At 32.0% G+C, this 16618-nt stretch overlaps 1 protein-coding gene across 1 annotated transcript; it reads left to right on the forward strand.

The window, feature by feature from the left end:
* The first annotated feature begins 3670 nt into the window (after positions 1-3670).
* LOC134709420 (uncharacterized) lies at positions 3671-14445 on the forward strand. The gene is made up of 7 exons (XM_063569581.1): positions 3671-3882; positions 4346-4637; positions 6789-6875; positions 8426-8653; positions 8870-9202; positions 12871-13212; positions 14149-14445. Exons 1-7 carry the CDS (start codon positions 3775-3777, stop codon positions 14316-14318), a joined length of 1560 nt encoding a protein of 519 aa, XP_063425651.1. The 5' UTR covers positions 3671-3774; the 3' UTR covers positions 14319-14445.
* Positions 14446-16618: the final 2173 nt, after the last annotated feature.

Genomic DNA, 16618 nt, shown 5'->3' on the forward strand with positions numbered 1-16618 from the left:
TCAGAGGAAAAGATTTTTGTAAAAGTTAACAACGACGGACGCCAAGTGGTGAGAAAAACTCACTAAAGAAATTATGCATCATTTACTTACCAAGAATTAATCAGGAGCCACTATAGTCAAATTTCTCTTCGTTTCAAACTTGAAATGTTAAACCAATCAGTGTCAATCAAGTTTACTGTCTGGGAACATAGAGACCCACAAGGCAGTCATAAAATATCAACAATGTCATTGTACTTCAAAAAGTAAAATAACAAGAATAGTATGAGCAAAATTCAAACAGTTGTCGTAAAGACAATCCCTTCCATTTTTTCACCTCGAATATTACCTAATGCATAGTACTTTTTACCCGCGTTTGTACTTGCCTAAGCAACACGACGTGTGCAAGATGTAGAGCATGACCTACTTACTTTTCTGAATCAAAGGTAATCGCATCTGGTTAAGTTCGTGTTATCCAGTTTTCTGGGTTGTGTTTTGTGTAATTTTGTTGGTCTTTTTGTCGATGTTCTCTTTTTTAGATCACCTGGTCCGTCGTCGTTAACTTTTACAAAAATCTTCTCCTCTGAAACTACTCGGCTAAATTTAACAATACTTGGACACAATCATCATTGGAGTATTTAGTTTAAAAAATATGTGGCGTGACCCAATCAACCAAGATGGCCACCATGGCTAAAAATAGAACATAGGGGTAAAATGTAGATTTTGGCTTTTAACTCTGAAACCGAACCATTTAGAGCAAATCTAAGAGAGATATTATTGTTTATCAAGTCAAGATCTAGCTACCCTGAAATATTTAGACAAATTGGACAATCAGTTGTTGGGTTGCTGTCCCTGAATTGGTAATTTTTATGGAAATTTTCCCGTTTAAGGTTATTATCTTGAATATTATTGTAGATAGAGATAAACAGTAAACAGCAATAAAGTTCAGCAAAGTAAGATCTACAAATAAGTCAACATGACAGAAATGGTCAGTTGACCCCTTAAGGAGTTTCAGCCCTTTACAGTAAATTTTTAACAATTTTCATAAATTTTGTAAATTTTTGTTTGAGTGTGATTATTACTTTTGATATTAGCTTTATTTATACTAAGACATTACTATTTGCATATGCTTAACATGCTTAATGGTTAGCTATCGTGTAACAGTTCAGGTTTAACAAGTTTAAAATGCATAACATTTATCAATTTCTGCTTTACCATACATTGTTACTAATCAGTTTTGTTGAACGGTACTTAAATCTTTCATAACAACACGAAATCAAACACATACATTTTTAAGGTTACTAAGGGAAGAGATCACGAAATGACGTATACAAACACATTTGAAAAGAAAATCTTCCGAAACGCATAGAAGTTTTAGATAACTAATGTAAAAAGTTGATTCTCTTATTTGTAAGGAAAACGACAAAAACTATCGCATTCGACCAGTATTAACACAATACATCATTAACAATTTCCAAAATCAAATTCACATTCAAAGTAGGTATATGATAACTTTTTCAAATACGAAAGATATTTTCCTAATATCACTCAAAAAATGAATAAATGCAGTTAAATTCTGAAAAAAATCATATGCAATGGGAGACAACCCTTACCTGCTTCTGTTTTGTGGTTGCTTGGTAAACCCTGAGTGCGCTAGGTCGATGGTTCGAATAAAAGTAGCAACATTGTCAATATGAAAAATGGTATATGCTGCTTCTCCACTATTATATTGAAGTTTTGAAAGCTAGAATTCGGAATAATGATTTCAGGTGATAGCTTGTCTTTTAAGCACTTATGTTATAACATTTGAAACAATCACGTTGAATCTGGTTGTTGACTAGTAGACATGTATAGGAAGATGTAGTATTAGTGCCAATGAGACAATTCTCCATCCAAGTAAAAATTCATAAAAGTAAACCATTATAGGTCACACCGAACATCAAGCTATAAAGGGCCCAAAATTACTAGTAAATACATTCATGATACGGGAAAGCAACGATTCAATCTAGATAAACACTAGTATTCATTAAGCATATTTAGAAAATTGCATTTTCAAATTCCATATTTCGAAACGATCCTGGTAATTATTCGATTCTTTAAATAAACTAATTCTAAAAAGTTACCAATTAAACACTGTATTAGATCATTGAATATTGTTTTATTTGTATTGATATTAATTTTGTTATCAGTAAATTGAAAGCAAACTTAATATTATTGTTATATACATATAAACATTCATGGGTCTACAATCTGTCATTACCTGTATTTTGGCATTGTACAAGGTCGTGTTTTTTTTCGGACTGTATATGACGTCTTTGCACTAAATCCATTGGATGATGGATGTGAACTGATTGATAATTTATAGTCTAAGATGCATGATTTTTTTTATTAGTTTTTAGTGGTTTTGAACTACATGTCAGTAACTGCGAGTATTCTCAGATCTGTATTTAATGCCCTTTTGTTGTTGAGATGTACAAGTACCCGGCCACGTCCCCTTATATTTGTAGTATTTGTATTTTTGTCCATCTGATGAGTTTTTCAACTGATTGTTATTGTTCGTTCTTATGTTTTACTGTTATACCATTGTCCCAGGTATGGGGAGGGTTGTTAACCCCGCGCATTATTCTGTATGAATGTGCATGTTCCAAGTCAGAAGCCTGTTAATCAATAGTTGTCGTTTGTTTATGTGTTACATATTTGTTTTCCGTTTATTTTTTGTACACAAATCAGGCCATTAGTTTTCTCGTTTGAATTGTTTTACATTGTCATTTCGGGGCCATTTGTAACTGACTATGCGGTATGGGGTTTGCTCATTATTGAAGGCCGTACGGTGACCTATAGTTGTTAATTTCTGTGTCATTTGGTCTCTTGTGTAGAATTGTCTCATTGGCAATCATACCACCTCTTCTTTTTTAAAATGACTGCAATCATCAAGTTCTGAATTTTGTGAGAATGTAAAAGCAACATGATTTCAGGAAAGTCCGTATCCTGTTATTAAAATACATGACCCATATAAACTTGTGAAATTGTGTGTTCGATATGGTAAAATTTATAGATGTATATAAATCAGTGCCAGACTCCAGGGGGTTTGCATGGGGGTTGGAACCCCCTTTGTTTGACGATCAATGCATTTGAATGGGGACATGTAGTTGGAATCCCCCCTTTGTCCTTGGGTTAGGAGACCCCTTTTAAAATGGCTGGATCCGCCCATGTAAATTAGATATTATCCTATTATATCTTTATACATGTCCCATGTCTTAATCCAAGGTCATTTTAACTTTTTTTCATTTTCATTGCACTGAGTTAACTTTATTAGTTCGTAACTAAATTAGAGTCATCACGTGGAAGATATGATTAATTAGAAAAAAAACAAATTAATAAAAACAGATTTGAATAAGACAAAACATTACAATTTCAAACCCAATCTGTCAAATTTTAGGCATTTGTAATGTTTTGAACACATTTATTACTCGTTAATTTCGGATTCTAACATTTATGAAGATTCAGATTTAATATTTTATTATGAAACTTTTTACGTAAAACAACAAAATCCTACGCTTGAGTAGTCTCCGCATGTTTACATACACATCATCTGTAATTTTCATTTGCATAAATTAACATAGTTAATTAATTTCAAAAACACTTATTTATCTTGACTTGTTAAATTTTCTCCCTTAATTAATTACCTTGTTGCCACGTCCGTCACGCCCAATAAAGCAATGCACCTTTTTTTCCCCCTCAGACATACATGCAAAGAAAAATTTTGAAATTTGGATTTACTAATACCTATATTCACTGATGAGTTTTGACGATGAAAAGATCGATCGACCTGCCTGGACCTTGTTCTTTGAAGGTACACTTTATAGGAGGTATTTGCGCTACTTGAAGCATCATGATTTATCACAGGTATTTATAATCATTGTACATGTATTTTATTAAAATTGGAAATGATACATCTTTTTTAAAATCATTCATGATCGTGTTTTACATTTGGAAGTTGTTTTGGGAACAGATCTACTTATTTATTTTTTTACGAATTAACATATTTAACAAGTTAAAGACCACCATACATCTAACTTTTAAGACAATTAATTGCAGATACTGAACACTTAAACCATTTACGTTGTCAAAGTTCTGCAAAGGTACACAGACACATATTCAAGGAAAGAAAGTTCATCAAGTTAGCTGAAATATTGGTTTCTTCATTTAATTCGTTCTTTTAACTTTTCTGTTGTTCAAATATAAAGAGTATTTACATTAATGAATACAGTCTTTACATACGTACATACTCTTTCCAATTATAAAATATAATATCAAAAATTCTAAAAAAAAATTAAAGAAAGTCACATCCATTTTTTTTTTATTGTAGATGCTTAATAATGGAACAACTCTACCTTGCAATTATAAAACTCCTATTCAACCTCCCATTTTGACGCATGAGACAAGTTGGTATTCTCCACCAAAATTCCAATCAGATGACGATGAGATGCCACCTCCTTATCACCCACGGTCCGTATCTGTATCTTCTGAGCGATCACAGCGAGACACTGACTATAAGAAGATACGAAACAGAACTAGATTTTTTGTGTGTTTTGGAATAACTTTTATTGCACTGACGGCAGCAATTGTTGCGCTTGTTATACATTATTTCTACATTGCAAGTAAGTCATATGTAATTATTCACCATAAACAAAACAGAAATACTGGATACATTTAATGAGGAAGCAACCAAAAAACACAAAAAATACAGAACCGATAACAAAAGCATGATATTTATTTCGTATCATTCCAAATTAACTGAAAAAGGAATCGTATTAAACCCAACGTTAAAATTGTGTCCTGTTGTATAATAAATTTACATTCATCATGCTTAAACCACACTTATTATCATATCATGACTATATGTACATGCTGTAAGAATGACAAATTAATTTGTAATTCTCATTACAGAAATCGTCAAGTTCTTGGTTAACATATTCAAATGTTCATTTAAATGTTTTTCTATATATAAATAATTCACTGCAGGATAAATTTATAGAAAAACAGTTCCAATACCCCCCCCCCCCCCCCCTTGACCATAGGTTGGAACCCCCTTTTAAAATGACTGGATCCACCCTTGCCTTATGTTTGTATCTGCAAACAGAATCGTTCAGCCTCGAGGTCTAACTATTCATCATCGGTATTATCAACTCTATTGGAGGAAACGTAAATAAAGTTTGATGAAGTCCATGCTCTAGTCTCAATCTATATGTACGTCATTAAGAATAATCATTTGACATAATTTCATATTAATTTTTTTTCCATAAATTTAAAATTAAAAACTGAAACCTTGTTAAAAAAAGCACCTTTTTTATTACAGAAATATTTCATGTCAAGTTCTTTCTACTTTTTTTTCACTCTGAAGTGCAAAACGGTGAATTTTAGCATTGGATTAATCTCTTTTATTAAAACATCTCTAAATGAATAAATTGGCAATTTGGAGTTAAATATTTCCTGAAAATTAAATTCAACTTAATCAAATTGAAGTCAACATGTTTCAATAAAACAGTTAAACTACATTATATGTGATTGAATGCCAGGATATAATTAATAAATATAATTTAATCTATAAATTCAAATTGATGATTATAATAGTATTACTGTAAAAAAACATTGAGCTTTTCAGTAGACCATAGATATAGGAAGATGTGGTGTGAGACAGGGTTCCAACGTCACATATAATCAAAAGACACCCAGAGACCAATATGCGGAAATCTGTACAATATATCAAGATAGCTTTAAATCAATTGTATGCCGGTAGTGTCAAACATAAGACTTGAAAGTGCTGGTGGGTTATGTTTTGCTAATTCTCCACTACTAAACATGCACTAATCTGATGTTCAGTAGTTGTCGTTTGTTACTAGTATTAGTATGTTTTTGGAGCCATTTATAGCTTGCTGTTCGGTGTGAGCCAAGGCTCCGTGCTCGACCTATAATGGTTTACTTCTAACATAAAAATAAAAATAAAATAAATAAATAAATATAATAAAAATAAAAATAAAAAATAAAAATAAATATAAATTGTGACCTGGATGGAGAGTTGTTTCATTGGCACTCATAACACATCTTCCTATATCTACTAAACATGACACATTTAGAAGTAAGGAAAAGTCAAGAGTATAATTATATGTCTGGATAGAATGAGTTATATTGCTGCGAGCTGTTACTATGAACGGCTTACTTTATTGGTATAGTACGAGTCTATATCACATAACAATAATCTCGTCATTACATTTATTCATTTAAGGTGGTACCTAACACTACAGGGAGATAACTCTGTAAACATCAGTCACTAAACGTTTTAATAATGTTGTATAGTTTTAGGAAATAATAAGCTTCTCAGTGATCAAAATTAGTGGTCATTAGTGTTTCTCAAACTGCTATATATAACAAATGAATTTTTTTCTGAAAAAGAAGTTGGTTCAAATTTTTTGAAATTTTTGTATAATTGTCAAATGGTAAAATTAATGAAACTTTTGATAAAAATTAAACGCGCCAAATTAATATTAGTCAGAGTGTTGGGTACCACCAAGACCTTAATTGGCACTAGACGTAAAACGGGTCTCTATGGTCTTTTTCTAATATTAGATAAATATGGAAGATGTGGTATGAGTGCCGAAGAGACAACTCTCCACCCAAGTATAATTTATCATTCCTAATGATTGTGGCCTTCAAGGGGTTTTTTTTGGTGTGAAGAAAATAAAGTGTTATACATAGAAAATATTCAAAAATATAATTACTCCAAATGAACTGTATTTTTTTTTAAATTTTAGCACAAAGGGAAATAATAGAAAGTGGACAAAATTTTATTCACATTTCTGGAAATTTTACAGCAAATGAAACATTAGCGATACTTCAAGGTAAGAATATTTTAATAACAAGTCATGATGACAAGATAGTCCCATAATATATAAATAGAATCATTATGAATGAATTTATCAAAATAGTAACATGCACACATAATCGTTTTAGTATTAAATTGAAGTGTGAGCACATCAATCATCATTATGTCTTTTGAATTGACCTTTATTTTAGGGTTAAATAATTACATTTGTCGTTTACTATAACAAATACATCACCTGGGGTGGTGTTCCCGAAAGTATCCTAAGATTCGTCCTAAGTCATAGATAAGACCAATTTTAGGACGGACTTAAGATCAACTTAGGACACTCTTAAGTTGTGTCTCGAAGCTATCTCCGACGAATCTTATGTTAGGACGTCCTAAACATATCCTAGGTCGAAATTGTAATTCGTTAAAGATATTTGTTGATAAAACATTTATTAATGACGAAAATATTTAAGACAATTGTTTACGAATTTTAAAATAACATGTACAGAATAAATTGCATAATTACCAATGTAATTATATAAAAAAAGATTGTTTTTTAAAATGGAAAACAATTTGTTTTGAAAAGAGAATTTAATTTTTAGTAAAATCGTATCGTGAAACACGAAGTTCAAAGTTTAAAATTATGCACCTTTTCTTTATATACGAGTTAATAACCGATGATGCGTTTCATTTCATGTTTATTTTCACGTAAAATAATGAGCAAAAAGCGAAATCCAAACTTTATTACACTTGGATGAAGATAGGATGCTCTTAAGACACCTTGTTGGGTGTCCTAAAGTTAGGACGAAAAATGAGATATATCATAAGTTAAGAGAGCGTCGAGAACACGACTTAGGACAAAGACTTGTCATAAGATAGACTTAGGACACGTCCTAATCCTAAGATAGCTTCGAGAACACCACCCCTGATTAAGAAAATGTTCTTATCGAAAATAAGCAAGATACTTCCATATTTGCCAAAAATATCCAAGAAAATGGTTGTGACACCAGCCATGAATGGTGGTTAAACTCTAATTTAATCAATTTATCTGCAATTTTATATCCTACGTGAACCAGTTGATCTTCTTTTCTGTCGAATAACCACGTATATATAATTTTCATATAACAAGATCAGAGAGTAAAATGTTTAAAAAAGTCTTTTTCAACTTCTTATAACACTTTAAATACGTATATCTAGCCTATTTTATAATAATCTCATTTGAACACATTGACTTGAAAAGTGGGGATACGTTTTGCATTCCTAGTCTACCCTTTGTTCGTCGTCTTCTTGGTACTAGAATCTTCTAGTTAGCATGTTTCGCGCATTTTTTAAACACGAACATTGAACGATTGCAATGTTAATACTATTTCAGATAACAACACGAGTACAATCAAAGCAAAATATATAGCGTATTAAAGAGATGCTGAAAATCAATTAAAGTCTACTCCTCCGGGGGGGGGGGGGGGGGGGGGGGCAGTTACAGTAGAAGGTGGTAATTCTGATAGAAAGACCACATCTATTGATATTTTCAAAACACAATCTTTGAACTATTGCCATGTTTATATGTTAAAACCATTTCAGATAACAACACGAACATCATTAAGGAAAAGTATATGACTGATTTAAATGATGCTGAACATGAATTAAAGTTTACTTCTCCAGCAAAACCAATAGGAAAAGGGTCATTTTGGAAGAACGAACCCACTTCTACGACGACAACAAAAAAGCCGAAGTTAGTACTGATTCCACCGACACCAACTGAGGAAACAGTGGAATGGTATTCTCCTTCGCCTTCGCCTCCAACAATTGGTAGGTCTCTGAATCAATAAACTGATATGAAAGACTATTGTTTTATCTTTGATTTATTTCTAAGCATTGATAGCAAATATTTGTGTAATATTTAATTAGTTGAACTTTATCATTTAGAAAAAAATCCGCATTCATTAGTAAGATTATAACTATAAGCATGATTCGTTTTGTTTACCTTAAAATAATGACTCTCTAATTTCTTAAATAATTTTACAGAACCAGTACTTATATCAGATGTTGAAACAGCTATAGGCAAAAAGCAAGCAACATTTCCCTGCGTAATACAAACAAATAATTGGGACTCTGTATACCTAAAAGGAAAAACTATTAAGCTGAATTTTACAAAATCACATAAAACTATAGCTTCCGGATTCCAGCCAAGGCAAACATATGATTATGGTTTCAAACTCATGGATGGTTCAAATATGACAAAATTAACGCTAAAAGTGTTAATACAAGATGTCCAATGTGAAGACGAAGACGATTTTGTTTGCGGATTCACGGATAATTTGACAACAACAGAGAAACATGGAAAGCTCATAGTACAACGTAAGTCGTAATGAATAAACACATTTAACTAAGCTTATATCCTTTCCAGTTTTTTTATAAGCTTGAGCGGGATGCCGCTTGAGCAAAGGTATGCACGTTTCTTCCATCATGGTTGTTCTTGTATTAATTGCGGTTTTATGTCATCGATTTTGTCTCGCTCTATAAACTTTATATAGTTTTAAAAAAATATCAAGGTGCAACAAAATTGATTTACACGTCTAGCTGCATGTTTCGTTATAATATATACGTTATTCTGATTGGCTACACGGCAATCTCACGTTATTCGTAAATCAATTTCATTACACAATACAATGATGGTACGAGGTCCCACAATAAAGTGCACAGGTAAATTAAATAAAAACTTGATAAAAATCGTGTTTTCAGGATCCTAGTAGCTAAAAAATGTATTTATAAGTATTGAATGCTTCTTTTTGTAACTTCATAGGGTTGTAAAATCGTTGACCGTGCGCACATTTTTAAAATGAAGCGCGGAAACAAAATGTACTTTGGTCAACGCTTTTACACCCCAATGAAGTTACAAAAAGAAGAATTCAATTCTTACAATGAACTCCAATAATTTTAAAAGATAAAAAATGTTCTGTCGGCTTCCTTTGTCAAAGAAATACACGGCAAATGACTATCGTGGAAATTTTTTAATAAGACAGCTTACGATCCTTTTTTATTCATTTATATGAATGATAAGTGTAAGACATTTTTTGAAAGTTGCGATTGCGCAAGGCCTATTTTGCTAAGGGAGGTATAACCTTAGTTTAAGTACAAATAGTCTTCAGAATTGAATCATTTTTCTTTTCTGAAATGTCTTTCAACAAAATTCTTTAAAATAACTTTTTGGCATGTGGAATTCCAAAAACGTAAAGGACCATCAAACGTCTGTATTGGTTACTTTGATTTATGGAGTTCCAAAACCAAAAGGAAAACAAAACATGTATATTGGGAAGTTTGCTTTAGCGAGTTCCAAAACTAAAAGGACAGCAAAACTTTGTGTGGTCAACTTTGATTAAGGGTGTTTCAATTCAATTATGACAGTCAAACTTTAGCATGCATGACAACATTGCCTATTGTGTATTAAAAAATAAGGAGTGCAGATAAATTTACCTAAAGAAAACATTGCATGTGGGCATTCGAACCCCAACAAACAGCCAAACTTGTGCATAGACACTCTTGAACCACTGAGTTGTAACCTATCCTGCCATGTAAGTACGATTTAAAAGTTTACTGACAATATATTTAATAAAAATTTATCAAAGATTCGCTGTTAATATAGAAGAACTGGTTCATGCGCGGATTGAACCCTCGGGAAACAGTCTATCCTATCTACATTGTACTTGCATCAGCGTCATTTGCACTATTTGGATAGTGTTTCATTAGCAATTATATCAACATTTAAATATAATTACATTAGATGTATGTTTCATTATAATACTTTATTTTGATTGGTTAACTGCACATCACGTGTTATTCCGTAAAAAATTGCATCACTCAATAAAACTTTTCATTCATGATAGCACGTGGTCCCACAATAAAGTGCACAAGTCAAAAAAAAATACAAAAATTATAAAATTCGTGTTTTCATGATCATAGATAAATAATGTAATTATAAGTATTGAATGCTTCTTTTTGTAACTTTATAGGGTTGTACAAGCGTTGACCGTGCGCACATTTTTAGTATGAAGCGCAAATGTACTTCGGTCAACGCTTTTACACCCCTATAAATTTACAAAATGAAGCATTCAATTCTTAAGTATAGTGGTCATGTTGTAACAGTAATATGAATAATCATATCGCTGTGAGTGTGCTCCTTTGATGTATAATATAATATAAAAAAAATATAAATATTTACATCCTTTTTGATAAGGCCTGTTTTCATATTTCAGTGTTTTACATAATTACATGGATACCAGTATAGTCTTTTAATCCTTACTTATTCGCTGAGCGATGTTTAGCTTGCTTTTTCACAAGAAAACAACCTTCCTACAGGAAAACAATTCATACTATCCGGACACATTGTTCTGACTCCTGGCTGACCAGTATTTGCTCTTACTAAAAAAATGTCGTGTACCTGATGGGAACAAAATAAGTATTGAATTTCATGTCTTTGGTTTGACCCGGTCTAGGATCGAATTGCGACCTCCCGCAATCCAAATATGGCCATGTTACCGTGAGACAACCGATGCGGTTATCCTATAAGTACAAACTATCCAAGGTACTAAATTACTGAACTACACGTAAATACTGTGATCATTTTAAGTAAGAACGTTAACAGATTAATGAAATAAAACCAAAGGTAAACGTGAAACTTGCATCCAACTATTTTGATTTTCCTATATTAAACATATGTTTATTTTACATGACAGTGATATATTCATTAAATATTTGAAACTTGGAATGTTCAATTCATTGTGAGAAGAAAAACTTTAAAAAAAATATATACAATGTAAATCAAAAAACTTTTGAATATGACATCAACTTGAAGTTAGATCATAATTCAATTATATTAATTATTAATAATAAGACAACCTTTCCATAACCTGTCAATCGAAATCTTGTGGCTTTTTGACTGACAGAAATAGATTTCAGTGTGTCAACTGAGGAGCGTTTTATACTGTTACGCCACTGTCGTAGCTGGTCAGACACTATTATGTTTACACAAACACATTTTCTTTATTTGCAAGTCCCAAAATAGAAGACTTTAGTACATTGGTTTTTGTTGCTTGCTGTTCATTTATCATGATTGAGGATTCGGTGCCCGAGTGGGTTATGTTAGTATGTAGTCCAACGATATATCACTAAGCTTATCAACCATTATGTTGAGGGTTAGGCAGTTTCGTTCGATCCCAACGTCAATTGACAAGGATTATCAGATTTCTGCCGAAAGTCCATGCTCTCTCTGGACCCTCTGGTTTCTTCAGCCAATGAAAACTGACCACCAAGATACAGCCAATAGTGCTAAAAATGCCGTCGAACACGACCAATCAATAAATTGAACCAGTATTGTATTGTTTTTGTCAAATGTTTTTGATTAAATCAGGCAGTTTATTTTCTATGATGAATTATTTTTCATTTTACCATCCAGGGCCTTTGAATAGCTAAGCATGCATATGGCCATATTTTACCTTTATATTTGACAGTTGTTCCATTGATTTTCACCCTACAATACGGACCCGTTTTTGGAATTGACCAGTTTGTGGTCGTTGGTTGTGCTCTGTTATAATTATTTTTTTATGATACTTCTGATCAATTTCCCGTTTTTGATTGGATAGTACGATGGTGATAGTAGGATACAATGTACGTTGGCATACATGTAGTTTAATAAATGTATTATAATATTATGTTTTTGGTTTACAAATATGTTTCGTTTTTGTATCACTGTTTAATGATTATATGCTATTTTTAAAGGATTAGAATGTTTTATTTTTGTAGTAGTCATTGTATAACATGTCCAGATCTTCAATATAAAATTGAGAATGAAAATGGGGAATGTGTGGAAGAGACAACAACCCGATCATAGAACAGACAACAGCGAATATGTCTACTTCAGCAGTTAAAATGAAACAAGTTGTAAAACACGTAAGAGGTAGAAAATAAAAAAAGAAGAAAGTAAATAAAAACCTTAAAAAAATAAAACCCAAAATATTTTCTATAAATAGGTAAACCTTCAGCAAGTATCAAAATGAAAAGCCCTGTTGGAATAATAGAAGGACAGGTCGTTGAAATCGAGGCTACATGGAAAGGCGGTTATCCCACTCCGATTGGCAACATAACATGGCTGTATTCAGACGATGAAGGAGGTAATTTGACAGATGCACCACAGACGTTTAAAGCTGCCGACCTATCATGGCGAATGAAAATAAGAGAGGATAGTTGTAAAACATACATAAACAGTATTGTCAAATTTAAGCCTACCCTAGAAATGAACAACACCATATTATACGCTGTATCGTCATTCGATGGTGTCCAGGCAGGGATGGAACACATACTTGTGATTCCAGGTAAAACTATATTGAAAAATCTCAAGCACTTTCAATCATAACACTTTATACAGTACTCGGAGTACCAAATGCGTGTTCTAGGTCTGAGTTCGAATAAAATTTCCTCTAAGGCAAATTTGAAGCTATAAACTTCCTCAGAGGAAATATAATTTCCTAAAAGCAAATCTTTATGCAGCAAATTCCCAAAGAGAAATCTTTTTCCCTTGAGGAAAAAACAATTTTCCTAGAGGAACAATGTTTTTCCTAAAGGGAAATTCCAATTTCCCCTGAGGAAAACTACTTTCCTCTAAGGAAATTGTTGAAAAAAAGGGGCATTTTTCAACAGTGGTGCTAGAGTTTAAAACTTATATTAGGGAACCTATACCAACCAAGTAATCAATTCTTTTTGACTTAACTCCAAAAATGAAGGTGACCAATTTTGCTCTCAGCGGAATTGCAAACTTGTCCCGGAGACTGTTCGATACTCGAATCTGAAGGTTTTATGGCTGTAAATCCTTGTACGCGGGCTTTTTAAACCAACATAAATTTACCGCTATATTCAAACCTTGGTAAAGATCATGCGGATTAGATTCATCCTCGATACATTGACTTAACAAATGTACACATCTCAGACCTCGAATGTTTCACGGAAAAAAAAGCATTTGAAATAGTTTTGAAAGTTGACGTATAAATAAAACAACCATTATTATTTTGTCTCAAAACATTTAATTAGACAAAGCCTCGAATTCTTGTTTCTGAGTCTTTTGCAAATGAAAATTATGGCTTAAGAGACCTTATAAAAACAAAGATGAAGAGCTGAATATATTATTACAATCATATTTGTCGGCGCCAGAATTTAACGCACCAGTGTTATCATATTTGGTTTTAATAGCACAATTTCTAAACATACGTTTAATATTTACAAAGAAAATATTAAAGGCAAGTTCTCTATTTCAGAAAATTACTGTGACGAACTGACTGGAGATGCTTATAAGCCACATCCATATACTTGTAAGAAATTTGTACGATGTCGCCCTGATCGTATGGATGTCTATGAATGTCCAAAGAACACGTGCTTTATGGAGGATGTGTCCCAGTGTGATCTAATAAACTATGAGTACTATTAAAAATGCATGGATACGAAAACATTTGAAAATATCATGGGAAAGTGATAACACCATTTCTTGTTTTATATGATTATTAAAAAAATGTGGCATGCTTTCATTAAGCTTTAAATAAACAGATCAGTATTAAGACGTTTTAATAGTGTTTGATTTTATACAAGTACTATTACAAATCTGTTCCTTTTTTCAAATAAAATTATATATATACAGTCTAGTATAAAAATTCATATTGCATTAAAACGTAGTTTTAAATATAGAAGAGGCCTCCGAATATGTTTTTTTTAATTTACTTAAAAGTATCAACGTAAAACATGCGCATACATTATTTGTAATGCCCATTAGTATATTATTCTTATTAAACGGGAGATAACTCATATGGTAAAAATAAATTTAACATTTGATTCTCCGACATTTTGTCAAACTACACATTTTTAAGATCTTTTAAGATATCTCTTGTGTTGACACGTTGCATGTAGGCACCTTTGTATGCTAATACTATTTTATAACATGCAGGATTTTGTTTATTTTGTTTATTTTACTCTTAAAGGTAAATTGAAAAGCGTGAAAACGATACCTTTAATTGCTGGTGCTTGAATAGATTTATTGAAAATAAAGATATATGATGCATCATATAAGATGAAGCGATGGACCCTTTTATTCTCTTGAATGGTTTAAAAGCAATATACATGTATCAAAAAAGTAAAAACACAAAAATACTGAACTCCGAGGAAAAGCTTTGATTTTTTTCTCGTCTGTATTATATAAAACAATGCGGTAACGTTGACAAAAAGGTTACCATATATAGACCATAGGACAACGTGTTGTTCTTTCTATGTAACATTGTTAGTCTAGAAGTTGCCTTTTCCGTTTGGTTGTTATTCCAATATTTAGTAAATCCAGTGTACACCACGCTAATAGGATTTTTTTGCGAAATTAAAACTGATAATTTGATTGTCGAACCACAAATAAGCACTAGAAAATCAACCAACCCGTTTTGGAAAGTATAAATTAAATTGAGAACTCAAATAATTTTGCTGTACCCATGCATCTTCCATTAGTTTTCAGTATCCAAACCTTCGTAACAAATCGGTCGATTCCGTACCACTATATCTAAGATAGATGGGGAGAAGCGTAATCACCCGAGGATAGCCGATAGGATATCCAATGTTCCAAATCATGAAGTTAATTAAACTAAACATAATGCATCTTTTATAACAAGCCAATAAACTTAGGAAACGTCAGGTAAACTAAATCACGACTTGAAGATAAGTTTACACAAACATTATAAATATTTATTATCTTATGTCTGTGAGAAGTGTGTATGATTGAATAAGGGCTACTTACAAACCAATTTTCTGATTATTAATTCAATTAGCGCGTGTTAAGCAACATGCAAGAAGTCCTTAACAGGTATTTGGATACAAATGTTATATCTTACGTCTTCTGATGGATATCTTGAACGACGTTAATAAGGGTGCGTTTGAATGATACACTTACACTAGGACAATACATGTCCCTTGAAAATTTCGTCACTTCATGTAAAATAAATGAATAAATAATGACAATCATCAAAGAACAAACAACTAAACATTGAGTAACACGAAACCAGTAAATACTGTAAAAAAATGAAAATAGGAAAAAACATTCTGATATGACCGTTACAAGTAATATGTAAAAAAAAATTATGCCAAGAAAATAACATTGAATAACATGAAACTAACATTCGAGTCATAAAAGTAAACATTAGGCAGCATAAAAAGCGACTTTTAATTTTGCTTTTGCTCTAGTCTCGTCTAAAGCTGCAAACTCCTAAGTCCTCAGAGTTACAGTTTTCATTCAATTTCTGTTTTCTTTAAAACGTCTTCATCATAAATTGCATTTAACTTCCAATTACCAATTGAAAATAAAAGCTGTACATGTCTTACTAACTATCCTAGTATGTTAATTATCAGCAGAGAATGGAAATAGGGAATATGTCAAAGAGACAACAGCCTGACCACAGAGCAGACAACAGCCGAAGTCCACAAATGGATCTTTAACGCAGTGTGAAAATCCCACAACCGGACGTAAATTATTTTAAAAATACGTCATGGCTAATATATATATATATCTTTTTATATATTTACTTTTATATACACATATGAGAGCTTCATTTGTGTTGTACTATTATGTTTTTTTTTGCTTTGATGACATTGTAAACATTGTGTTTGTATCATCTTTTATGTTTCGTATTAAAAGCTATAATCGAAAGAAATAAATCTATGATATATCAATCTACCATTCTATAACGCGACTCTGTCCAA

The sequence above is a fragment of the Mytilus trossulus genome, chromosome 3 (assembly GCF_036588685.1).
Source record: "Mytilus trossulus isolate FHL-02 chromosome 3, PNRI_Mtr1.1.1.hap1, whole genome shotgun sequence".
NCBI classification, from domain to species: Eukaryota; Metazoa; Mollusca; class Bivalvia; order Mytilida; family Mytilidae; genus Mytilus; species Mytilus trossulus.